Raw genomic sequence first — 26,292 nt, 5'->3', positions numbered from 1 at the left:
ACAAAAAAAATCTAACACTGGTGAACCTTCCCAGGAGTGACCAGCCTTCCATAATTACCTCAAAAGGGCATGGGCAACTCATCCAGGAGGTCACAGAAAAACCCAGAACATTCCTCAGTTAAGGTCAGTGTTAATGATTCAATAATAAGAAAGAGACTGGGTGAAAATGACTCTACACTGAGTAGTGTTTACCCCCTACTACTTGTTTGTAGATAAATTGCAGATCTCATAAATGCTATATTGGCGATAAGTCTTGTGGACAAATTCCTAGAAAAACCCATGCTGTTTGTGGGCGAGCATTTTACTGCTGAAAACTGTTGGCCAGTTGGAAACGCTGTCATGAAAGACAAGACATGTATATGTATGTAGTTATACACTGCCTGGCCAAAAAATGGCACAAGATTTATTTCAATCCAGTGTTGCTGAACCTAAACCTGCAGACCAACTGCAGCATCAAAAACAGATCATTTACTCATTTACTCACTTAAATGCAGGTGAAGACTTCACTAATTGCACATTGCACCAGTAAGAGCGTAAAGAGTGTGAAGGTTTAATTAGCAGGGTAAGAGCACAGTTCTGCTCTAAATATTGTACACAATGCACACAACATTATGGGTGACATACCAGAGTTCAAAAGAGGACAAATTGTTGGTGCACGTCTTGCTGCTGGAGCATCTGTGACCAAGACAGCAACTCTCAGGGTAATGTCAGCGAGATACCACCAAGAAGAACAACTACATCCAACAGGATTAACTGTGGACGCTGTAAGAGGAAGCTGTCTAAGAAAGGGTGTTCGGGTGCTAACCCGGATTGTATCCAAAAAACATAAAACCATCTTCTCGTCTACTTGTAAAGCTGTCTCTCACAGATTAGAGTAGGTGTAAAACTCTACACTGCGCAGTGTTTATCCCCCAGCAGTCCACGGTCCAATTCAGAGGGGCTGTATTACCCTGAGCACAGCGTGAAAAGAACGCAGCCATACCGAGAAGGTTATATTACCCGACGCCGATACAGCTGTAAAAGAGAAGCTCTTCTGTCTCTTTGTCTCTCTGCACAGATGCAGCAGTGTGTTCTTTAGTGCGCTCTGCAGGACTCCTGATTAGCATTGGCTTTTTCATGTAAAGTGAAAGGTGAGGTTTCTCACAGGCTTTAGCTCTTTTCTTGTCAGTTTAAAGGCTATGCTGATCCTGGGTGGTACACTGCAGCTCCATTTCCACACAATTGATCCAGCAGTTCTCACCCAAAATATCAATACTTGGATCTAATTTTATAGCTTTTGAGTGTCTATAACTGTTTCTCTAATTTCCCCCCGATTGCTCTTTGGTCCTCATTTTCACAGCTCTCTTTCAGAGTCACGGCCTGATCAATGGTGCTTGAATTAAGGGGGGCTATTATCCAGAAAATGTGATCTTCTATAATGATTCACAGGTAGAAGCCAATTGAAAGCCAACTGGGTCCTCATTAAGGCACAATCTTTTATCTGATAGTATCTTTTCACCAACGTGTAATGGCTCCGTTCTGGTTTGTGCACCTAATTTTGAACCATTCAGTGCATCTCCAACAAAATAAATTTTTCTAAAACCCAAAGCATGTCATGATGCTCATTTCTACCTGACACAGACCACCAGCTGTCTATTTTCATGCTTTCCACCTGCATCGTTTAACCCTTTGAACTCTTTTGGTGTGTTTTTTCTTCTTTCTCTTTTTCAGGTCTTATAACACAGTAATTATATCAGACAGTCACATGAGCCCTGATCTCTTTTACTCCAGAAGACATACGGCTGCTCAAAAATACAATCATTTAAAATGTAAAAGGAAGCAGAATTGTTATATTTTCCTGGAAGTGATCATGTTTTGCTCAGAATTTTACCAAGTGTCTGTTTTTTTTTTTACTTTATCTGGTAGCTGTTTGTTAACTTGTGGTTTCTGAGGCTGGTGACTCTGATTAACTTATCCTGGTCTAGGTCTTCCTTTCCTGGGTCAGTGTGGCAAATCCTGCTGGAAAATGAAATCCGCATCTCCATAAAAGTTGTCAGCAGAGGGAAGCTGTAAGATACGAAGTGCTGTAAGATTTTGCGGGAAAACAAAACTGCACTGACTTTAGACTTGATAATAAAACACAGTGGATCAACACCAGCAGATGACATGTCTCTCCAAACCATCACTGATCATCAGTAAATTTTACATTTCATTTAAAGGAAATAAAGGAAGCAAAATCTGGAGAAAGTGTGGAGATGCAGATTTCATTTTCCAGCAGGATTTGGCACACTGCCCACACTGACAAAAGTACCAATAAGTCTTACAGTATATATGATATTATAATTTTCTCTTTTTTGGGTTTTCATTGGCTGTAAGCCATAATCACCAACAATTTTCACATTTTGAACTGAATTACTGAAATAGTATAGTATAGTGTAGACAGGTAGAACTTTCCTTCAATTTCCTTTCCAGATGATCTCCAGTTTCAGAGGCAGTGAGCCTTGTTGGAGCTAGGAAATCGTTCACCAGCGCACACACACATATACACACATATACACAAACTTAGAGGTGAGTACCATGGGTAAGGGTCAATGTGGAGGAGGTTTAGCTTGTCTTTATGCTCTACAGGAGCCCTAGAGGTAATCCAGGGGTCGCCAAAGGTGGGCTGAGACCTGCAGCTTGACTTCATAAAGCTCCTCTCAAGAGTTCAGCTCTGACCTTTGACCTCTGCCTCAGTGTTATCAGAGGCCAGGGAGATTGATTACTCAAGCCACCCACACAGCCAAAAACCGAACCAGGCTTCACGCTGAGCTCCCGGATATTAGAATGCACAGTCCGCTCTCACCATCTAATGATCCTTAATGATGCCTCCCGGCCAGTGTAGGTGAAGTTTCAGAGTGTGTTACGCTTTCATTAGTGTGTGTTTGCTCAGTTGAGACAAATGTATTAGCAATATGATATGCATCACGATACAGCAGTTACGAGTTAATATATTGATATATTACGATGCTGAATACAAGTCAATTACATTACATTACATTACATTACATTACATTTGGCAGACGCTTTTGTCCAAAGCGACTTACAATAGTCAAGTACAATGTAAAATACGTTTAAAGGTAAAACATCTTTGGATAGGGATAAAAGGAGGTCAAAGGGGAATAATAGGATAGAGGAGTGAAGGAGGGGAAGAAGGAAATGACGTTAGAAGTAGTTAGTGTATACAATATACAGTACAGGCCCAAAGTTTGGACACAGCTTCTCTTTTTTAATGCGTTTTCTTTATTTTCATGACAATTTACATTGTAGATTCTTACTCAAGCATCAAAACTATGAATAAACACATGTGGAGTTTTATACTTAACAAAAAAAAGGAGGTGAAATAACTGAAAATCATGTTTTATATTCTAGTTTCTTCAAAATATCCACCCTTTGCTCTGATTACTGCTTTGCACACTCTTGGCATGAGCTCTCAATGAGCTTCAAGAGGTGGCCACCTGAAATGTTTTTTTTTTCAACAGTCTTGAAGGAAGGAAGGAGTTCCCAGAGGTGTTTATTAGCACTTGTTGCTTCTTTGCCTTCTTCACTCTGTGCTCCAGCTCACCCCAAACCATCTGGATTGGGTTCAGGTCCGGTGACTGTGGAGGTTCAGCTCATTTTTTGTTAAGTACATAAAACTCCACGTGTGTTCATTCATAGTTTTGATGCTTCAGTGAGAATCTACAATGTAAATAGTCATAAAAATAAAGAAAACACATTGAAAAAGAGGAGGTGTGTCCAAACTTTTGGCCTGTACTGTATTTCGTTTTACTTGAGGGATACCATGTCAGCATCATTGAATGCACAAACAAAACACATGAAAACAAATTAAAGCACTGCCCTCTAGTGGTCAGAGTAAAGCACTGGAACCGCATCATGCAGCACAGTGAGTGGGGGAGTCTTAAAAGGGGCAAATTATACAAAACTCACTTTTTTTGTGTGCTTTTGTATTTGCGTTTGAGTCTCAACTGCTCCTATAAACATAAACCATTCAAGCAATCCATGCAAAACAATCCAAAATCCATTAATCTGATTTCTGTTTATCAGCTAAAAAGAGTTTGATGTCAGGAATCAATGATTTGCTTCCATGAGTTGTTTGTTTAGATGGCTAAATAGACCAGTATATAATCACCCTGGCACTACCCCTCACCATCAACCACCACCAGAGCCCCACCCACTAGGACACTAGAAGGTCTATCATTTTGTTTGAGAGCCTTCGACAGTACACAGCAGGAATAGCCAGCAGACATCGTCTGAGGGAGGGATCTGTACCTGAAGTCCATGGTAAGTCACAAGCTGACACTAACTTAGTAAATGCTCAGTAAACCTAAGGTCATGGGCAGCAATAGATTATTTGCATAAAAGTGAAATGGCTCATTCTGAAAGGGACTGAAACTGATATGAACAGAGCTGGTGGTATAATGTAGACAGCAAATTCATGTGTTGATTCTCACCTATTGTGGAAGATCCTTATTATAACATAGACATGTTACACTGTGCTGTATTACCTGGAGCTACCTGTACTCCACCTGATTTCCAACTGACATCACTTAAACTCTAAAATAAAATATTTAACATTAGTTAACCTAGCTAACGTTAGCTATAACATTCCCCACTGAAATAAAGTAGTTAAGATTACCTAACCTAGCTAATGTTAGCTAAAACATTCCCCACTGAAATAAAGTAGTTAACATTAGCTAACCCAGCTAACGTTAGCTAAAACATTCCCTACTGAAATAAAGTAGTTAACATTAGCTAACCCAGCTAACGTTAGCTAAAACATTCCCTACTGAAATAAAGTAGTTAACATTAGCTAACCCAGCTAACGTTAGCTAAAACATTCCCAACTGAAATAAAGTAGTTAACATTAGCTAACCCAGCTAACGTTAGCTAAAACATTCCCTACTGAAATAAAGTAGTTAACATTAGCTAACCCAGCTAACGTTAGCTAAAACATTCCCAACTGAAATAAAGTAGTTAACATTAGCTAACCCAGCTAACGTTAGCTAAAACATTCCCTACTGAAATAAAGTAGTTAACATTAGCTAACCCAGCTAACGTTAGCTAAAACATTCCCAACTGAAATAAAGTAGTTAACGTTAGCTAACCTAGCTAACGTTAGCTAAAACATTCCCCACTGAAATAAAGTAGTTAACATTAGCTAACCCAGCTAACGTTAGCTAAATCATTCCCTACTGAAATAAAGTAGTTAACATTAGCTAACCTAGCTAACGTTAGCTAAAACATTCCTCACTGAAATAAAGTAGTTAACATTAGCTAACCTAGCTAACGTTAGCTAAAACATTCCTCACTGAAATAAAGTAGTTAACATTAGCTAACCTAGCTAATGTTAACTAAAACATTCCCTACTGAAATAAATGAGGTAACGTTAACTAACATAGCTAACTAGCTAGCTAACAACTTTATTTCACTTTGGAACATCTGTCAGATTAAACTATAGCTTGCTAGCTACCATTATCGGGTGTTCATTACTTAATATGTGGTGCTCAACACTTAGTATGTGGTGCCCACCACTTTTTTTGCTAAAAAAAAAAAACATAAACACCATGTCCCTTCAGGGGCTCCATAGCTTGCAGCTATGCAGCTGCAGGTTATCAATCTGCCCATCACTGTATATTAATGTGATATTGCCTGGATTGAATACAGCACTCAAAAGGCTTATTTCTGAGAAATTGAGCTTATGAAACCATATCTGCTTGGAGAACATCTCCACAGTTCTCGCTGTCCTTCAGCCCTGCTTTTGCGCTCTTGTTCTCAGCTTGCCTCATGGGTTTTTATGGGCACTTTAGGTCAGGGCTCTTGGACGCGCTGTGTAAAAAGCTCATGCCTGCGGTCTTTACAAAAGGCTTTTTGATTTTGTTTCTGAGATATCCAGCAATGGCACCAACCCAGCCGGGACTGGATTCAGAATTTGTTCTGAAATGTGTTGACAAGTTATTTATGATTCTGTGTTCCCGAGGCCTTTGAAAGCAACAGCTTCAAAGTCATTATTCGCCATTGTGCTGCAGATTGAGCCAAAGTCAGGTTTGGCTTTCCTGTTTTATACAGGTTTTCCTGGTAGTTATAAGGGTGCGAAGCAACAAGGCTCTGCTTTGGTCTCACTGGACCACAAACTAAGATCTAATCTAATCTAATCTAAAGTGAAAGGACACTTTAAATTGAGGATTTTGGTATCCATATGGAGATCCATATCCATAAGGATCAATCAAAAACAATCAAAAAACATTATCTTTCTCTGAAGGTGCATCAAATATGTGAACACACCCTTTTTCAACATATAGTGTAAAAAAATCAACAACAAGTGGGACACAATCGTGAAGTGAAACTAAACTTATTGGATATTTTAACCTTCATGAAGGCCAATGAACACACCAGGCAGGTCTGAGATTCTGTTGTGGAGAAGTTTGAAGCCGGATTTGGATACAAAAAAAGATTTCACAAGCTTTAAACATCTCAAGGAGCACTGTGCAAGTGATCATATTAAAATGGAAATTAAAAAGTATCAGACCACTGCAAAAATCGGTACCACTTTAAAATAAGACTACCTTTATAAAGTGTTTATAAATGGTTTACAATTAGCTTATTAATGGTTATTAATTAGGTTGTAAATGCCTTAAAAATCATTAATAATCAGTTATAACACAAACGTAGAAAGGGCATCAATGACCTGTTGTTTGCCAAATAGTGAACCCACAGCCATCCATATTGTTGCCCTTTCTACGCTTGTGTTATAACTGATTATTAATGATTTTAAGGCATTTACAACCTAATTAGTTACCATTAATAAAGTAATTGTAAACCATTTATAAACCCTTTATATAGGTAGTCTTATTATAAAGTGGTACCCAAAAATCCCGGCCTTCCCCCTAAACTTTCAGCTCAAACAAGACTGAGAAGGCCCATGATCACTCTGGATGAACTGCAGAGATCTACAGCTGAGGTGGGAGAATCTGTCCATATATTTCTTATTGTTTTGATGATGTAAAATCTAAAGAATTGATTTACTTATTTGTATAAGAATATCAAGCAATTAAAACATTTCTAATAAATCCCAGTCTACCTTGCTGTCTAAAGGACTGAAGACATGAGCTGCTGCATGTTCATCATTAATTAATAATATAAATTTCACTTAATACCTTGAAGCATCGTTTTGTCTCTATACTCAGCTGAGCTAAAGCTTATGGTAGTAAAATATTTTAGTAATTAAAATAATTTTAGAGAATAAAATCTTTAAAACAGAAAAAGGTGACCATGAAGAATTCAACATGTATAGGCCTACTGTATACACACAAAAACATAAGATGTAACACAATATTTTTAAACATTGGCAATGATATTTGTTTAAAAAAAAATAGAAATGTGAATTTTCTATACTTTATGTATAATTACACTGCCAGAAAAATCATACTGTGCTGACATCTAGTGGCTGATGCAGTTAATTTAGCACCCAGTAAAAGGAATGAATTTGTATTTGTGCTCAGACCTTTATCATCAGAGTGTTTTTTTTTTACAGAACATTTTAATTCACTTACATTTATTCTAAAGTATATTTAGAGCAGAATTAAAGGCATATCTGAGCTGTTTTACTTCATTATAAAGTCTCTGTCCTCTATAGAGAGTCTGATAGTGTCTGGAAGTTCAGCAGGGAAGCTCATTCTTACAACTTTAAAGGTCCTAAATATAACCTGTGCACTATATTACCAAAATATATTCGCTTACCTATTTACATCACTGAACTCCATTGAAACTTAAGGTTCTAAAATCATTTGTTTTTTTACAAAGAGATAAAACTATGCATCATTAGCATATGTGTATATAAGAATACATATTTACAGTAGTCAAAATATCACACTTTAAAACATTAATGCCAACAACCAGTCTCACAAAAACACAAAATATATAATTTATGAAAACAGACCCATCATAAAAAATGAAGACAATCCCTGTACACTGTGCAAATTATTTCAGTGCTCTACAGTGGCTTGTAAAAGTATTCATATCCCTTGAACCTTTTCATATTATGTCACCTTTGAACCACAAATTTAAATGTATTTTATTAAGTGATTTAAAAATCATAGACCAACATAATTGTGAAGTGAAATGAAAATTATGGTTTTCAAAAATTTTAACAAAATACAAATCTGCAAAGTAAAGAAATCTGCGCAATGCCCAAATTTTTCCTTTATGCAACAGTGGCAAGAGGAAAAACACTGCTCATCACTCTGAACATGCCATCCTCACTGTGAAACAGGGTGGTGGCAGCATCATGCTGTAGAGATGCTTTTCTTTAGCAGGGACAGAGTTTGAAAGCTGGTCAGAGTTGATGGATGGAAGATGGATGGAGATAAATACAGGATAATCCTGGGAAAAAAACCTGTTGGAGTCTGAGATGACCCTAAACATACAGCGCTACAGAGCTACAGTGGAATGGTTCAAAACAAAACATATCGTCGATGTTTAATGAAAAGCACTTATCTCCAAAACAGCAACTTTACAGGAGAGAGAAAAAACCTTGTAAACTTTCAATGAAAGTCAATGTGAAAAGAGTTTATTTCAGGTCATTTTAAAGAGTTTCTATTGGTCCATTCATCAGGAAATTTTGCCGCAGTGTAAAGGACAGTTTGTGGGTTCAAATATGTAGTAAACTAAAAATCGGCAAAAATGGAGATAAGTGTTTTTCATAGTACACCGACGATATTCATGTGTTAGAATGATCCAGTCAAGCCAAGTCCTGACCTAAATCCCTTTAAGATTTGTATTTGATTAACATTTTAAAATCCATTTATCATTTTTGATCCACTTCACAATTATGAGACACTTCTTTGTGTTGGTCTATTAGATAAAATCTCAATAAAATAAAATAAAACGTTTGTGGTTGTAATGTGACAAAATATGAAAACGTTCAAGGGGTATGAATACTTTTGTAAGCCACTGTATCTATTTCTTAACATGTTAAAAAAAATATTTGACAATAATAAAAAAAGTACAATGCAAATGAATACATTGCAATCACCTTTTATATAATACTCCATGATAAAAAAAAGAAGCATGATTTATCAGAAAAAGATGAATTCCTCACATCTTCAAGTTTCTCCTGGGATTAATTTCTCTTATGCAACTAATCAGAAGGGTCTTTCTGGTATCTAAATGCTCTAAATGCCAGTCAGTGAGTTTCTAGAATGAATATTCATCAAGATAATCCACCTCCTGAATGTGCTCCTGGTTGAGATCTTCATCCTCATTGAAGCCTGTGGAGATGCTTTCAGTTCCATATCCCGAGGATGTTCTTCTCCATTGTCCTTTTCTTAGCCATTCCCTGACTTTTGAATATGGTTCCATTGTGCAGCTGCTTCCTGCTTCAGACAGGGTGTCTTCCCCAACTGAAAATAATAATAAAAAAATTAAATAAAAAAAGACAAAATACTAAATAAAAGACATTGCATAGACCACTAAAGTCGTGTCGTCATTTTGTAGTCGACACCATGTTGTTCATGCCCATATTTGGGGTTCCCTGTCTAAGAGGTTCATGTGAATGGGGAATTTGAATGAGCCTTTCAAAAACTGGCCTCTGTTACATTCTGTGGTAAAGAAATATGTTCAGAACCCTGTACGTTTTATTCTGTGTACATTTACCTCCTAAATATCACTGGATTAGAAAAATGCTAACTTTAAGCTAATGCTTAACTGAGGCACAGCACAGCGGCTGGAAATGACCCCGAACTGAATTCTGCACAACACCAGCTAACTCGGGTCAGATCGCGTTTTGGATTATTATTATTATTATTATTATTCTGTATTATTATTGATGTTGACCAGTGTGATGTTAAGCAGTGTAATGTTTCCCTGCAGGTTTAGTATTTAATTACGGTCATTAGTTTATACTAATTACAACACCTGACCCAAATAGTCAACTAACAACTAACTAATCAACTAATCAACTAAATACCTGCCCTCACTGAGGCGACAACCAACCAGAAACACCCATTTATTTCACTGCATAATAAAGAGGATAAATGTTAAAATGTGTTACAGCTGGTTCTGGAGTATCACTGATCTGTTTTAGTGACTTTATGCTGTGAGACTCTCTGCTCTCCTCAGTAAGCGCAGTTAGTTCATTATTAGGCTGGAGTTCTCTGGTGTTGCGCCGAAAACAGTCCCCTGCTAATCTCTGCAGCTAGGCTGGGAGGTCAGTTCACTCTGCTGTAGCATTAGCTAAAAATTAGCATTTTTCTCATTACGACTCTTAAACCCTATTCATTTTTCTCATAGGAAAAAAACACTTAGACACGGAAGCCATACAAGGACTACAGAATGATGCACGACTTCAGTGGTCTGTTTGAAAAAAGCATATTTGTCTTATTTGAAACAACAATTAAAGATGGAACTTACAGGTTGGCGGAATAATATTAAAGCTTCCGTCTTTTTCTTGATTCGGGGTTTTAGAGTCATCATCAGAATTCACCCAAAATGCTTTTAGCATTTTCTGGATGAGCTCTTCTTCTCTTTTATTCCATTCGTCTTCCGTCAGTGTTTTAGGTCGTGAAAACATCTCCTGGAGTCTCCCCTTCTTCTCCTCTGATTTAAAATGCTCTCCTTTGTTTCGAACCACCAGCTCCTCTAGCTTTATTTGCAAGTGTTTGACCTGAGATCCAGCCCTCCAATTGTCGAACACATGGTATCTGCTTTCACAATTGTTCACTAGCCATTTGAGAGCATTTCCTTCACACTCAATGTACTCTTCAATGGGTTTGTTTTTCAACCAGTCTCCTCAAGTGAACAACACCAGAGTGTGTCTCCATACTCTTTCACCAAAATTGGCCATGAGCTTCTTCAGAGCTTCTTGATCTTCATTTGTGAAACGTTCTTTTGCTGAAACCACAATGATGAATGCATGTGGGCCCGGTGGACAGAGGGACACACTGTTCACAATCTCTTTTGTGTTTTCCGAAGACGTTGCTGACCATCCTGGTGTGTCTACAACTGAGATTAGGCACTCTGCAATCTTCCTCTGCTGCATGCTGCACTGTTTGGCTGCTGACTGCATTTCATATTGCTGGAAATTATACACAGGTCCTTCTCAAAAAATGATCATATTGTGATAAAGTTCATTATTTTCAGTAATGTACTGACAAACATTAGACTTTCATATATGTTAGATTCATTACACACAACTGAAGTAGTTCAAGCCTTTTATTGTTTTAATATTGATTTATCTGACCAATAAAACAAAAGTGTTTTTAATACAAAAAACGTCAACCTTCAAATAATTATGTTCAGTTATGCACTCAATACTCGGTTAGGAATCCTTTTGCAGAAATGACTGCTTCAATGCGGCGTGGCATGGAGGCAATCAGCCTGTGGCACTGCTGAGGTGTTCTGGAGCCCCAGGATGCTCCGATAGCGGCTTTAAGCTCATCCAGAGTGTTGGGTCTTGCGTCTCTCGACTTTCTCTTTACAATATCCCACAGATTCTCTATGGGGTTCAGGTTCAGGAGAGCTGGCAGGCCAATTGAGCACAGTAATATCATGGTCAGTAAAGCATTTACCAGTGGTTTTGGCACTGTGAGCAGGTGCCAGGTCCTGCTGAAAAAAATGAAATCTTCATCTCCAAAAAGCTTTTCAGCAGATGGAAGCATGAGGTGCTCCAAAATCTCCTGATAGCTAGCTGCATTGACCCTGCCCTTGATAAAACACAGTGGACCAACACCAGCAGCTGACATGGCACCCCAGACCATCACTGACTGTGGGTACTTGACACTGGACTTCAGGCATTTTGGCATTTCCTTCTCCCCAGGCTTCCTCCAGACTCTGGCACCTTGATTTCCAAATGACATGCAAAAATTGATCAACAGTCCAGTGTTGCTTCTCTGTAGCCCAGGTCAGGCGCTTCTCTTGCAGTTTCTGGTTCAAAAGTGGCTTGACCTGGTGAATGCGGCACCCGTAGCCCATTTCCTGCACACGCCTGTGCACAGTGGCTCTGGATGTTTCTACTACAGACTCAGTCCACTGCTTCCGCAGGTCCCCCAAGGTCTGGAATCGACTCTTCTCCACAATCTTCCTCAGGGTCCGGTCACCTCTTCTCGTTGGGCAGCGTTTTCTGCCACACTTTTTCCTTCACACAGACTTCCCACTGAGGTGCCTTGATACAGCACTCTGGGAACAGCCTATTTGTTCAGAATTTTCTTTCTGTGTCTTACCCTCTTGCTTGAGGGTGTCAGTCATGGCCTTCTGGACAGCAGTCAGGTCGGCAGTCTTACCCATGATTGCGGTTTTGAGTAATGAACCAGGCTTGGAGTTGTTAAAAGCCTCGGGAATCTTGTGCAGGTGTTTAGAGTTAATTCGTTGATTCAGATGATTAGGTTAATAGCTCGTTTACAGAACCTTTTCATGATATGCTAATTTTGTGAGATTTTCATGAGATGTATGCCAAAGTCATCAGTATTAAAACAACAAAAGACCTGAAATATTTCAGTTGGTGTGCAATGAATCTAAAACATTGGAAAGTTAAATTTTTATCATTTCATTATGGAAAAGAATAAACTTTATTACAATATGCTAATTTTTTGAGAAGGACCTGTAATGCTGTAATGATTAAAACCATACCTACAACTCTATAATCATGACCTTTAAACTTCCACAAAGAATCCAATAAAAAAGAAAAAATAACATGCAGACAGGCAGGCTCTCTACACACTGGTAGCACAAACCACTGTTGTCTCCCTTTAGCCAAACCGGCCCAGGGGCCTCATGTACTAAAGGTGCGTACGCCATATTTCACGCTCACGGTCAGATCTACTAAATGTGACTTGAACGTGAGAAAGTGCGTTTCCCGCGGTTTCAGGCGTACGTATGTTTTTTGTACGCATGTATTGTGTTTTTGTCATTTGGCGGTACTTAGAGACGATGCTTTGAAATTACAACTTTTAAGATATCTTTTACACACAGATTGTAGTAATGAGCCATTATTGGGTAAAATAAAGTAAATTACTCAGCCAATAAAACAGTAAATTAGTCAGACAATTTCATTGGCTTACTAAAATAATCGATCAACGTGTTTTCACTTAGCCTAGATTATATAAACATGAACAAAATGTTGAGCTGGAGTTGTTGGAGATGCAGCTTTGGCAGGTGCAGGTGTGATGGATCACAGTATAAACCAATAGGGAGTCGGAATGGTATATGTTTATACTTCTCTACATCCAATCACAATCAGATTCACTCTACCTGGATGTAGAGATTTATCTGGATATGGGTTTTATTGAACGATGAGAAGCCGGAATGAAAACGAGCTGAAATGAGTAAATAGGAGTAACGAGGCTGTTTTTATTAAAATGTAAGGAGTAGAAAGTTCAGATAATTGTGTGAAAATGTAAGAAGTAGAAGTAAAAATGTGTCTGAAAGATAATTACTCCAGTAAAGTAGAGATAACCAACATTTCTACTTAAGTAAGGTAATTAAATATTTGTCCTTGTCCGTTACTTGACACTTCTAATAGGGGTGAATAAGACTGTAAAAGAAGAAAACTATTCATCATAACTGCAGGACAGATTATGTTATTAGGCCCTGCAGAACTCAAAATGTGAAAGCTAGACAATGGAGTGTACAGCCACCTGCTCTGAAGATTTATTTAGCTTTTTTACGTTACCTCAGATAGCGACGTCTGAAATAGATATTTACACAAAATAGTGTTCCCTGAGCTGCTTTTTCCAGACTTTTCTTTTCCCAGAAGGACCATTCTCAGCTTGGGCACTTTGTAGTTCTCACCTGGCATTAAAAAAAAACAAAAAAACAGAGATAATTAATGTTTTATTTCTATTTTCTATTAAGTTAAGTAATATTTAAAGCAGATTTCAGTAATTGACTGTAGAATAAATGGGCTTGTATTTACCTTTAAAAAAATCTTGAAGAATTTTTCTTTGCCTTCTGACTTTCCTCCTGATTATTCTGGCGGTGTTCTGCACCACTGTCAGCTTTTCTTCAACCTCAGGGTCAATTGTCTCATAATGACCTCCGTTCCCCGCCACCATCTCATCGATCTTCTCCATAAGCTCTGTGGTTTGTTTAAAATCACTCTGGTTTTTGCACGTGAGAACGTGGAATCTGTTTCCACATTTCTTCATGAGCCACTCGAGATGTGGCTCCTCAGTTTCGATGCGTTCTTCAACGGTTGTGTCTCCGAGCCAGTCTCCTCGTGTGAAAAGCACGATTGTGTGGTCCCAGGCCTTCTCCCCCAAAAGGTTCATATGCTCTTCCACAGCTGTCTTATATGACCTATTAAACGCAGTGGCAATGGGAACAGTCAACAGAACTGCATGTGGACCTGGAGCGCAAAGATTCACACTGCGCTTGATCTCTAGTTTGTCTGTCTCTGAGGTTTGGCTGACAGGGTTGGAATAGTACCATCCAGGAGTGTCCACCACTGTTACTCTCCTCTCATTTATTTCATTCTGCTTGACCTGGCATCGCACTGTTGTTCTTTCTTCATTAACTTCAAATGCATTTCTTCCCAGAATCGCGTTTGCTGCAGAGCTTCTTCTAGCCCAGGATGCTCCAACAACTATCAGACGCATATCTCCTGTACTGTTTTTACCTTGGAAACACAACAATATGGAAACTGAACTGGTCATTATATTTAATACATTGTATTTTTTACACTTTTTTTTTTAAAGAATTACAGTTATGTTTACTTCACTTTACTTAAGCTTTACAGGTCTCACCACCTGTAAGCAAAACCTGCTTAATTAGAAGGAAAACATGGCGACACCCCTGTTCCTTACTAATTTTGCATATTATCCGGTGCATCTTATATATAAGAATAGACCAGATAATAGAGGTTTACTGATGGTAGTGCTGGGCGGTACACTGGTTTATTCAGGTATGTATTGCTGTAGACTGGAGCACCTCCAAAGAGGAGGGGCTTACCTCCAAGTGGGAGGTCCATAACTCCAAAGGGGAGGGGTTTACCTCCAAGTGGGAGGTCCACAACTCCAAATAGGACAAAAGTGTGCGTCATTTTTAGTTGAAGAAAACTAAAAAACTGAAAAAAAAACGGCAATTTCTCTTCCCATAATGCACGTTATAATATGATGATACTCTTAGTCATTCGTCATTTTATTCCTGTAAAGCACTAAAATATCTTTTGTATTTTATCTCTTTAACTTTTTCTCTCTAAATTCTCTCAAACTGTTGCTGTGGTTTTAAAAACTGCAAAAAAATTCATAGCCATTACTGTTATTATTATTATCGTTGTTATAAAAGGGGAAAATGCAGACCTAAATTAATATCAATTAACATTTATACTACCATTTTAATATTAGGTAGGTCAGGTAAGTCTAAAAAAAGGTATTGAATCGTTCTGATATAATATAATTTCTGCATATCCATGCAGTTTAATGCTATAATATTAGAGGAAGTTCTACTTTTATTCTTTTGCCACACCGCAAGATCTGCTGTAGTTAGCGTGGGCTGCAGGTGACTGTCCGACTTAAACTCTCCCCACCTCCCCAACTGAGCCCGGTTGCTCTTGATGACCAGCTTGGCGAGGCGCAGCACACCTGTATCTCGAACAAGCCTAATATTTTATTGACCTCTTTAAACAAATTAACTTTGAATAACATAAACTATACCAAAAAAAATGCATCGAACAAACTACTGCTTTCCACCATCTTTGGCTAAGTCTGTCGCTCATCTTCTGCCACAAGTTGGTGTAGCATCTCGATTTGCATGATGGCGTGAAACTTAACTAAATGGTTTACTGTTATTTTATTGTGTCTTAAGCACAACTTTAAAAAAACAACATAAAAATAAATAAAAACAATCCAACATTAATCCACGTACGAGCTTGTGCCTTTACACACGGGAGCTAAACCGTGTGATGAGCTCCTCAGTCCGTGCTTTTCCTGTAGTTCTGGAGGCTGCCTTCAAAATAAAAGTCCTGTTTTTATAATCAGCATAACATGCTTTTAGACTCTTAGAAAATGCATTTTAACAGGAAAAAATATTTAATCAACGGAATAGATTAATTAATTAACCTTATTTACAAGCGCAACTCGTCTGAAAAAAACACCATGCCTCGTAACACCAAGCGCCATCCTCCTTGGAGGTAGGCTCCGCCTGTTTGGAGATATGTTCCTGCCCTTTGGAGGTGCTCCAGGCTGCAGCTATACCCTTCTTGGTCTATTGTTTACATTCTTTAGCTATTATTCTGATAATAAAGTCTGATTTCTTCATATATTGCGTTTATATTTTGTTGGATAAAGTAAACCAATAGTAATCAAAGCTTTAATTTTAAGCCTTAGTGTTTTATATTGTACACAGGAAATTTGGCAGTGTTAAATCAACACTGTTAGTGTTAAATTAACACTGAGAGTGTAAAGTTTAACACTAATAAGTGTTGATTTAACACTGCCAAATTTCCTGTGTATGTACCACTAACAGAACAGTAACTCACACACCTATATTAATATTAAAGCCCAGTCATAATAATAAATAATAAATAATAAATAAAAATAAATAATAATAATAAAAAATATATATAAAAATACTGAGATATACCGTGAAACCGTCAGAATCCTGAAAAATTTTTGGCTATACCGCCCAGCACTAATTGATGGTGTTTCTTATAATCCAGTGCGAAAAAAATATGGTTGATTTTATTTAGACTGTAATCATCACTTACTCTGCATTCTTGATTTTAATTCATCTCTCTGCCTCTGTACTGCCAGACGCCTCTGTTGGGCTTTTTCTTGAGCTCCTCTCCTTCTCTCGTCTCGCTTATCATACATCGTAGAATCAATTTCAAAATAATGACCAACCTCTGTTGACATGATCTTTGCTATTTTATACAGCAGGGTTTGAACTTGAGACCCATCACTTCCGTTTGTAATGTCAAGAACATGATATCTGTTCATACATTTCTTCAGGAGCCAAGAAAGATCTGGCCAGTTTTTCACATGATTTTCAAAGGTGCTTTCACTGAATGGCCTTGTAGCGCTAAACACGACAATCATGTGCTTCCAAATCTGCTTTCCAAAAGCACCGATATGCTCCTCCAAAGCAAATCTGTAGATCTCTGGAAAAACCGAGTCAACAGGAAGAACCAAAAGAAAGACATGAGGTCCAGGTGGGCACAACAGTAGGCTCTGAGTCATTTCTAGTCTATCAAACATGGGAGTGTTTTCCACAGAGTAATGCCACCACCATCCAGGAGTATCAACCAGTGTAATTTTGAACCCAGAGACCTCCCCTTCTGCTTTCTGGCAGGAGGCAGTTCTTCTGTGAGTAGGAAACACGTCTCTGCCCAAGATGGTGTTTCCCACAGAACTCTTTCCACTTGCTTCTATTCCTCCCAGCTCTCTTCCACCAATCAAAACTGCTCTCATTTCCTGGGGTTCGGCCATTTCCCCTGGAAGAAAAGAAAGGTTTCACTACATTCGCTGACAGTGGCGCACATAGGGCAGGTGCAAAAAAAATAAATCACCTACTGTCAGAGGTGGAAAAAGTACTGAAAAATTGTAATTGAGTAAAAGTACCTTTACTTTGCTAAAATTCTACTCAAGTAAAAGTAAAAGTACCCATCTAAAAATCTACTTGAGTAAAAGTAAAAAAGTACTCAATTTAAAATGTACTTTGAGTAAAAGCTACATAGTTACTTTTAATTTTTTAATGTAAAAAAGTACAAATCATAAATTAAATAATTATTACATTTATTATTAAAGTATTTGTTCAGATCACCCCATAAACATTTTCAAGAACAAGTGGTATAAGTTTTTTCTATGATCCATTTTTTTTCTTTACTGTTAAAAAGTTAAAAAGTTATGGTCATATATGTGACTATAAACCGTATTTTTATAGTTTTACAGTTCATTATTATTATTTTTTTTACTTGCCATTGCTATGCTTTAACTGCTATTTACATGTTTTTTAACATCCAAACAGATGTTCCCAATAAAAACTTAAGGAATTATTATAAAAAACTTGAAAACATACAAAAAAACTATTGGTGCATGTGCAGTGCTGTAAAGAAGCATATATCAACGGGTAGCATAACTCGACAGAACACCGGTTCCCCCGAGCACAGCTGATTCACACATTCTATTTTTATTTTATTTTTTAAAAGTTTTTAGCCGATTATCTTCATTCACCCCCATTCATTTTACTCTAGGGCTCGAGGGCTCCCTCTAGCGGTTATCAGTAATTTTCTGATATGACTACCGTCTATGGCAGGGGTGTCCAAACTTTTTTTGTTGGGGGCCAGAAGGAGAAATATATTTGAAGTCACGGGACTCTGTAATAAAACAAAAAATGAAATATACCACTTTAAATGATACATTTTCCTGATTATTTTTATGTACACACCATTTTACTTGACTTACTATCTTTATCTTTGACAGTGTTGTATAAACTAAGATTTTTTAAATTGATGTTTCATTTCATGATGTCTCTTAATATTAAACTCCTTAATTACGGCAACTTTTAGACTCTTTTGCCCTTTTTCTGTGCTAAAACTGCGCACGCTCTCCGTTTTTAGACTCTTTGGCCCGTTTTTCTGCGTTAGAAATGCGCACCCTCTCCGCGTTTAGACTCTTTAGCCTGTTTTTCTGCGCTAGAAATGCGCACTCTCTCCGTTTTTAGACACTTTGGCCCGTTTTTCTGCGCTACAACTGAGCACTCTCTCCGTTTTTAGACACTTTGGCCCGTTTTTCTGCGTTAGAAATGCGCACCCTCTCCGCGTTTAGACTCTTTAGCCTGTTTTTCTGCGCTAGAAATGCGCACCCTCTCCGCTTTTAGACTCTTTGGCCGTTTTTCTGCGCTAGAAATGCGCACTCTCTCTGCTTTTAGACTCTTTGGCCTGTTTTTCTGCGCTAGAAATGCGCACCCTCTCCGCTTTTATACTCTTTGTCCCCGTTTTTCTGCGCTAGAAATGTGCACCCTCTCCGTTTTTAGACACTTTGGCCCGTTTTTCTGCGCTACAACTGAGCACTCTCTCCGTTTTTAGACACTTTGGCCCGTTTTTCTGCGTTAGAAATGCGCACCCTCTCCGCGTTTAGACTCTTTAGCCTGTTTTTCTGCGCTAGAAATGCGCACTCTCTCTGCTTTTAGACTCTTTGGCCGTTTTTCTGCGCTAGAAATGCGCACTCTCTCTGCTTTTAGACTCTTTGGCCTGTTTTTCTGCGCTAGAAATGCGCACCCTCTCCGCTTTTATACTCTTTGTCCCCGTTTTTCTGCGCTAGAAATGCGCACTCTCTCCGCTTTTAGACTCTTTGGCCCGTTTCTGACACCTAGCGTTCAAACTTTGAATCTCACATTATAAAAACCTGCTTAACAGCGGGCCAACTTTCATTCTATTTCTAAAATACCTCGCGGGCCGCTCCAAAAAAGGAAACGGGACGCAAATGACCCGCGTGCCTTAGTTTGGACACCCCTGTTCTATGGATAAAACCTATAGGAAATCTAGGAAATAGGAACATTATATAAAGGAGCAATATATTCAGTATATCAATATTTGTTAGGCCTTATTTTAATCATATTTAAGATTTAAACACATTTAACTTTCACAGTTTGCCTTATAATGTTTTATTAAGCAAGACAATGTACATGTAAATGATGCTAATACACAAGAAAAGTCACATACAATACAAGTCAGGGTTTTATTGTATTATTTTATTTGAAATTTTATTGTTTAACCTGAATAAAATGAATTCTGCACTTACTGACCATTCAAAATACAGTCATATTATTATAATCTGTACATACGCAGCCATTCTGAACTACATACACTCTATTACATAAACAACAATCTAATTAAAATGAATATTCTGCTCGTGTAAGGCGTCGGACAGCGGCTACCTCACTTAGTTCTACATTCATGAGAGGAGCTGAGTGAAGAGGCACAGGGTTGTAATGCAGAATGGCAGTGTTTCTGACATCTTCACATTTCAGCTGTGTCCTAATCTCACAGTCTGAAACTCATATGAAACCCAACGACGTGACAATCGCGCACATCTGAATAAAAAAGTGCATCTGAATTCCCTAAACCTCTAAATACTGAAACAAAATACAGTATACTAAATGTACGCTGGCTGCTTTTGGATGAGCGTGAGCATTTTCTGTAGATAAACTGACTGGTGGCGTCTGTACACTCCTAAAAATAAAGATTTTCAGTTTGGATTCCTAGTTAAAAAACGATTTAATTTGAAAAAAAAAAAAGGATTTATCACATTTTGCTGCTTTAAACAGCTGTTTCTCACAAATAATTATTATATTATTAAAACTATACAGATAACAGAAAACTTTTTACAGATATTAAGCAGACAATTCAACTTACTTATACTTAAGAGACAGATTTTTTTTTGAAACAGTGAAGAATAATTATGAAAATTATGAATAATTTTATGAAGAAATAAAAAAATGCAGATAATTATAGTTATAGTTTTACTCATTTTAATAGAAACAATTCTGAATTATTATTTTTTAATAATAACAAAATAATGCAAATAATGCAATATTTCACTTATTTAATTTTTTTCTTAAAAAAAGCAATTAATTTATCTTATTTTTCTTGTTTTTTTTGTTGTTGTATAATAAACAGTGCAGAAAATGTAGCATACTTCAAATAATAATGTAAATCATTTATACAATTAAATGTCAATATTTTTCTTTTGCTTTTTAAAAAACAATGCAGATAATGTTGCTTATTTCAAATACCAATAAAAAATATAACTTTTAATGTTGCCAAATTATTATTTTTTGTAATTTTGCCACCTTTATTTTTAAGATTGTACTACTGAGATATCCCCTATGCCCACTGATAGATCTTATCTATATCTGCGCTTGAGTGTGATTTTTGATATGTGATAATAATAAGTGTTCATAAGTGACGAGTTACAGCTTTGAATATTTCAAGTAAACCAAAAGTGTGTAATTCTGAGCTGCTGCTGTCCAACAAAACATTCATCATTAAATCTGCAGTAAAAAAAAGATCTAGAGAAGATGCATCCCTCTGCCTGAACCCTGCGCGCGCGCACACACACACACACACACACACACACACACACACACACACACACACATACACACACTTTATATACAGCAACATTTTTTTTTACATTAAATTATATGAAAAAATTAATTTTAACACGGAGAAAATCCCAAAACTGGATGTTTTTACTGTATATCTTTTCTATGTTAGTTAAATAAGAAACTATGAGGACAATTCGAGTTATATAAAAATGCCTAACAATCTAAAAATAAACCCCTCCACCATATATATAATACATTTCTTTTGTGCAAGCTACCACTAAAGCTGCCACCAGGGGGCGGTCTATTCATGAGGCACAGTAAAGCTGCTGTGTGTTTACAGGTGTCAGCACTTATGATTGCAAATATTCTCTGTTATTTAAAAAATAGAGGAGGGTGGGACTGATATATACATATTACATATATTATTTTACACACATCGGTTATGTATAAGATAAATATGATATGAAAGAAGATCATCATCATCATCACTGTATAATCCAATAACCCATTTACAGCATGATATCTGCTGCGTATCAAGTGAAGCCCAGTCACCCAGTCATTTCTACACAAGGCAGCCATTCATTGGCTGTTAGGTAGTCGGTCTGTAGTTTTCATATATTATTGGCTAATAATAATATTTTATATCTGTTCACGAAGTCGCCAGCATTAAGCTGATCTATTAGATCTATTAGATTCTATACACAACCGTGTTTGCGGATTTGGTTTGTGAAATTAGCATAACCACACCTTCTTCTTCATGGGCTGAAAAAATACCTGAGTAATACTTAAAAGAGTATAAAAAAATCTAAATGTTTAGTTTAGAGCTGCAACCACATCTCATCTTCACACACTCTCTGGCTTCAAGCGTCTCTATAATCTGGATTGTATCCTGTCCCGATACCATTTTAGCCGCATACGTTTACACTCGGTAGTGTAATGTGTCTTAGATCAACTCCTGAAGTGGTTTGAGTGAGGGTTTGGATTTGTATCTGTTTTAAATGTGTCTCAGACGACCTCCTGAAGTTGTTTTGGTGATCAGTTGGATCTGTATCTGTTTTAAATGCGTCTTAAACCACCTTCTGAAGTGGTTTAAGCAATTGATTGGATTTGTATCTGTTTTAAATGTGTCTCAAACCATCTGCTGAATTGGTTTTGGTAATTGGAACTGTATCTGTTTTAAAAATGTGAATATGTGATTAAGCATAATTTTAGAGCACAAATGGTTTATTTGCATATTTTATGTATTTTATATTCTGGCTGATTTACCCATTTTCCCGCAGGTGGAATGTGTGGAAATCTGTGGGTGTGGCGTTTATGCTGTACCTGACTTTAGGATTAAAACACTGTGAAAAGTGAAATCTTATTTTGGGAAAACCATCTCCCCATCGCTACGACTGAATCATTACAGCGGATGTTCAAGTAAACTATACGTACATACTTCTGCTGTCCGTTTGTCTGATTACATACATGTGCAACAGAGTCTGTCATGTCAAACACACGTAATACACCCACACACACATCACACACACTTTGTGAAGAGGATGATCTGAAGACAGAACAGAACGAGTGAAATCCCCATCATTCATCATTCATCAATTATCATTCACCGTTCATCGTTTCCGGCTCAGGTGCACTCTGCCTCTCCGGAGCCGGAGGAGGAGGTGGAGGTGGAGGAGTGCCGCCTCCTGCCGTGTGGGTTGTGGAGCATGGTGGGGTGGAAGCCGTCGTGGCGGCGGGCGTGTTTGCTCAGGTGGTCGCTCCTCATGAAGCACTTGGTGCAGAGCGGGCAGGCGAAGCGCTTCTCGCCGGTGTGCGTGCGGAAGTGACGGGTCAGCTCGTCCGAGCGCGAGAACTTCTTAGCGCAGTCGGGCCAGGTGCACTGAAACGGCCTCTCACCTGTACAGAGAACCATCAGAGGAACATCAGAGAAACATCAAAGGAACATCAGAGAAACATCAACGGAACATCACTCCTGCTCACAGTTCACTGTTTGGGGTCATTTTAATCTGTCTATCTGTCTGTCTGTATATCTATCTATCTATCTATCTATCTATCTATCTATCTATCTATCTATCTATCTATCTATCTATCTATCTATCTATCTATCCATTTTCTTCAATTTATATAATCCTTATATACTGTATTGTGCAAATGTTTTAGGCACCTGTGGGAATTTCAGTAAAGAATAAGTGTGTTATCTGGGCAGTAAGTGTTTATTAGCTCAGTTCTCATTCTCAGCATATAAACACCTGGTTTGATAAATCAGAGCATACTGGTATATATGTTATATCAGGTGAGCTGCTGATGGAACTGAACATATTCACATGCTGGAACTACACTTTGTTTTTGAGCATGGCTCACAGGATATAACAAACTTAGTCAAAAATGAGACATTCTTGTCTTTTTACTGAATTTATGTTAATTTGTGTTACTTAGTGTTACTTGTGTTACTTAGACAACTGGATTAGTGTAATTTGCTAAGGTGCCTAAAACTTTTGCACAGTACTGAATCTTATATAATGTAATATTTATATAATCCTGACAATCTACCCACTTATCGATCTGTCCAATAATCGCCAAACCAGTCTAATTACACGCAGTTACATCTATCTAGCCACCTATTTACCTAATTATGTGCCTACCTACCTATTTACATTTAAATCAATCTATTAGAATCTACTTCTACATGCATTTGTTTACTTACTAATATAATTGCATGCCTAAATCAGACTATCTATATATATTAAGTATCTGTCTGTCTACTAATCTACTTATCTAAGTAGGTATCAAATCACATGATGGATTTTTGATGGATCATTGTTGCCCCCCTATATGGTCAAAGGTGTGCTGGCTAGTGTCCATGCTCTGCTGTGAATGGACCACCAACCCAAATATATATGAGCTGCAGTGGTCCTGTGGTGCAAAAATGAGCTTGTCTGTAACTGTACACCTGCATGCAGTATATTTATATCTATATATTACATATATATTATATTCAAATAATAGCTGTTCTATAACATGCACTATATACACAGCTCTAAACAGCCCTAAACACGCTCATAAATCACTGCGCGCGACCGTCACTGCTGCGCAGTAAAACCCGGCAGGCAGGGCAGCACGTGCTGCGTGTTTACAGCACGCGGTGGTGGAAGCCCGGGCGCGCGCGCGTGACGTAGAAGTCTGGCGCGTTCACAATCTGAGAGGAAGGGAGGGGGGGTACAGAGTGTACCGGCTGGAGGAACAGCATAACCGTGACAGCGCAGAGCGGAGGAGGGCGGGAGCCAAAAGATAATCACCGATCGGCGTCACGTGCGCTTTTAACGGCTCCGTCATCGTGATCATCATTAGTTATGAAACAGACGAAACTGGAGTTGTTTTGTCTGGATGTCTTACACACACACACGTACACACGCGCGCGCGCACTTGCTGTGTCTAGCAACTGTGCCAAACAACGTGGGTTGTGAAATAGGTCTAATAGGACTAATGACTGATAAGATCAGACGATAATTTCCCATATAATCGATTAGTCAACGACTATTTCTGCTATCCCCTCAACCAATGCATTCTCAGATCACGCAATCTGCACAGCTCTGAATGTCACCCTGTTGTCAAGTCTCTGCTTTAACATAACATACATGCATATGAAACATATGTTCCTATAGCTAAATAACTACATAATGACAAATTCAACTCGAATACTTAAATATAAAACTATATAAAACAAATACATTTGTATTGAGTAACTGAGTTTCCCCTCCCTCCTCTCTTTCCTCACCATCCCCCATTGCGTTTCTGTCCCCACTTGGTGTACAGTGCGGGGCTGAAACAAATGAAACATTAGTTGGCACTAAAATTTGGAATTATGCCGATTATGTCGACTAATCACTAATCGTTGCTGTTCTATTGCGAACGTGAAAGCGCACGTGTTGTTTTCGTATTCTCTTGCGCTCACTTCTAATGACTGTACACACCTCCTCCCTAACTTCGTCTTGTCCTTTCGTTACACCCCCCACCCACCTACCACACACACACACACACAATCACACACACACACACTCCACCCCATCATCATCATCATCACCCTTGTTTCTCAGCACGAGCTCCAATTCCTGTAACACTCAAACACACATACACAGAATTTGTGAACTACCCCCACTTCCCCCCCACATGCCCCCCCTTTCATCGTCCAACACACTTTTATGGTGCTCACGCGACCACTCACCTGTATGCACGCGCAGGTGCGCCTTCAGGTGTGACGACTTGCCGTATACTTTGCCGCATCCCGCCTGGGGGCACCGGTGCCTCTTCTCGGCGGGCACGCGACTGTGGCTTTGGTTCTGGTTCTGGCCACGTCGCACGCGCCTCGTCGGTTCCACCGTGGCGCTCGCGCCGCACCGGTTGAGTTCCAGCAGGATCCTCGCGACCATGAGGAGCGTGCGGCTCTCCTGACTCTCCTCCTCCTCCTCCTTCTTGATCACCCCCTCCGCGCACCTCGCGAGCTCGACGTCCGTCATGCTCAGTCTACAGGCTCTCACGCGCGCGGTTCCCGGTTCGGTTCGGTCCAGAGGTTAATAAGTCGCCCCGCTTCCCGCTTTGTGCCGCTCGGTTCTGATCACCCGGTTAAAACACCCTCCAAACAAAACAAAACTTCCCAAAAAACAGAAAGCAGGTTCCCGGTTCAGCTGGTCCCGCGTGTCCGGCTCGCTCTGTGAATGCGGTCTCGTGTCCGTGGGCTGGTGTCCCGGTGTCGTGCCGCCTCGCGCCGCCTCACTCTCATAACTGCGTCAACTTTCTGGCCGCTTCTCTTCTGAAAGAAACACTTTCGCGGAATCCCGGGGTGTCATCGCCGTCCCGAGCTCTGATTGGCCGCCGCCGCGCCTTCCTCCACGTTTCGGACGCGCTAACAGGAATCACCATAGCAGCACGAAAGTGAAGGCGCGGAGAGCCAATCAGGATCGCCGGCCGGGCCCAGGAGGCGTGTCGTGTGCGCTACATGTGCTCCGCTGCGGGGAAACGCGGGGGGCGCGTCTCGTTCTCGCACGCGCAGTGTACACTTCCCCTTACAAAGCAGGAACAAATGCGCGCACAGTTCTATTGTGCGTTATGGCATAATAGAAATTGAAAAAAAAACAACAATAAAAACGAAACAGAGAAATTATAAAAAAAAAAAATAATAATTTGGGATGGCTCTGTATAGTTTGACACTATTTCATAAATGAACAAAACAATAAA

General features: G+C 38.8%; 1 protein-coding gene and 1 pseudogene across 1 annotated transcript; both read right to left on the bottom strand.

Moving 5' to 3' along the window:
• Window positions 1–7,379: 7,379 nt before the first annotated feature.
• LOC103028933 (GTPase IMAP family member 8-like) lies at window positions 7,380–17,677 on the bottom strand (annotated as a pseudogene).
• Window positions 17,678–19,680: 2,003 nt separating this feature from the next.
• Window positions 19,681–25,882, bottom strand: klf9 (Kruppel-like factor 9). Its single transcript, XM_007238365.4, has 2 exons — window positions 25,283–25,882; window positions 19,681–22,956 (listed from the first exon to the last, which is right to left on the bottom strand). The coding sequence occupies exons 1-2, from the start codon at window positions 25,572–25,574 to the stop codon at window positions 22,685–22,687; spliced, it is 564 nt and encodes a 187-aa protein (XP_007238427.3). The 5' UTR covers window positions 25,575–25,882; the 3' UTR covers window positions 19,681–22,684.
• Window positions 25,883–26,292: the final 410 nt, after the last annotated feature.

This window comes from Astyanax mexicanus, chromosome 22 (assembly GCF_023375975.1).
Source record: "Astyanax mexicanus isolate ESR-SI-001 chromosome 22, AstMex3_surface, whole genome shotgun sequence".
NCBI lineage: Eukaryota > Metazoa > Chordata > Actinopteri > Characiformes > Acestrorhamphidae > Astyanax > Astyanax mexicanus.
The sequence above is the reverse complement of the archived record's forward strand: the minus strand, read 5'-3'. Positions and strand labels throughout refer to the sequence as shown.

What these genes read in the sequence shown, in the direction of transcription:
- klf9 (XM_007238365.4), bottom strand. Translation starts at nt 25,574, where the DNA reads ATGACGGACGTCGAGCTCGCGAGGTGCGCGGAGGGGGTGATCAAGAAG. An exon ending in GCACCTGCGCGTGCATACAG is followed by an intron (nt 22,957 to 25,282) that starts GTGAGTGGTCGC and finishes TTCTCTGTACAG; the next exon opens with GTGAGAGGCCGTTTCAGTGC.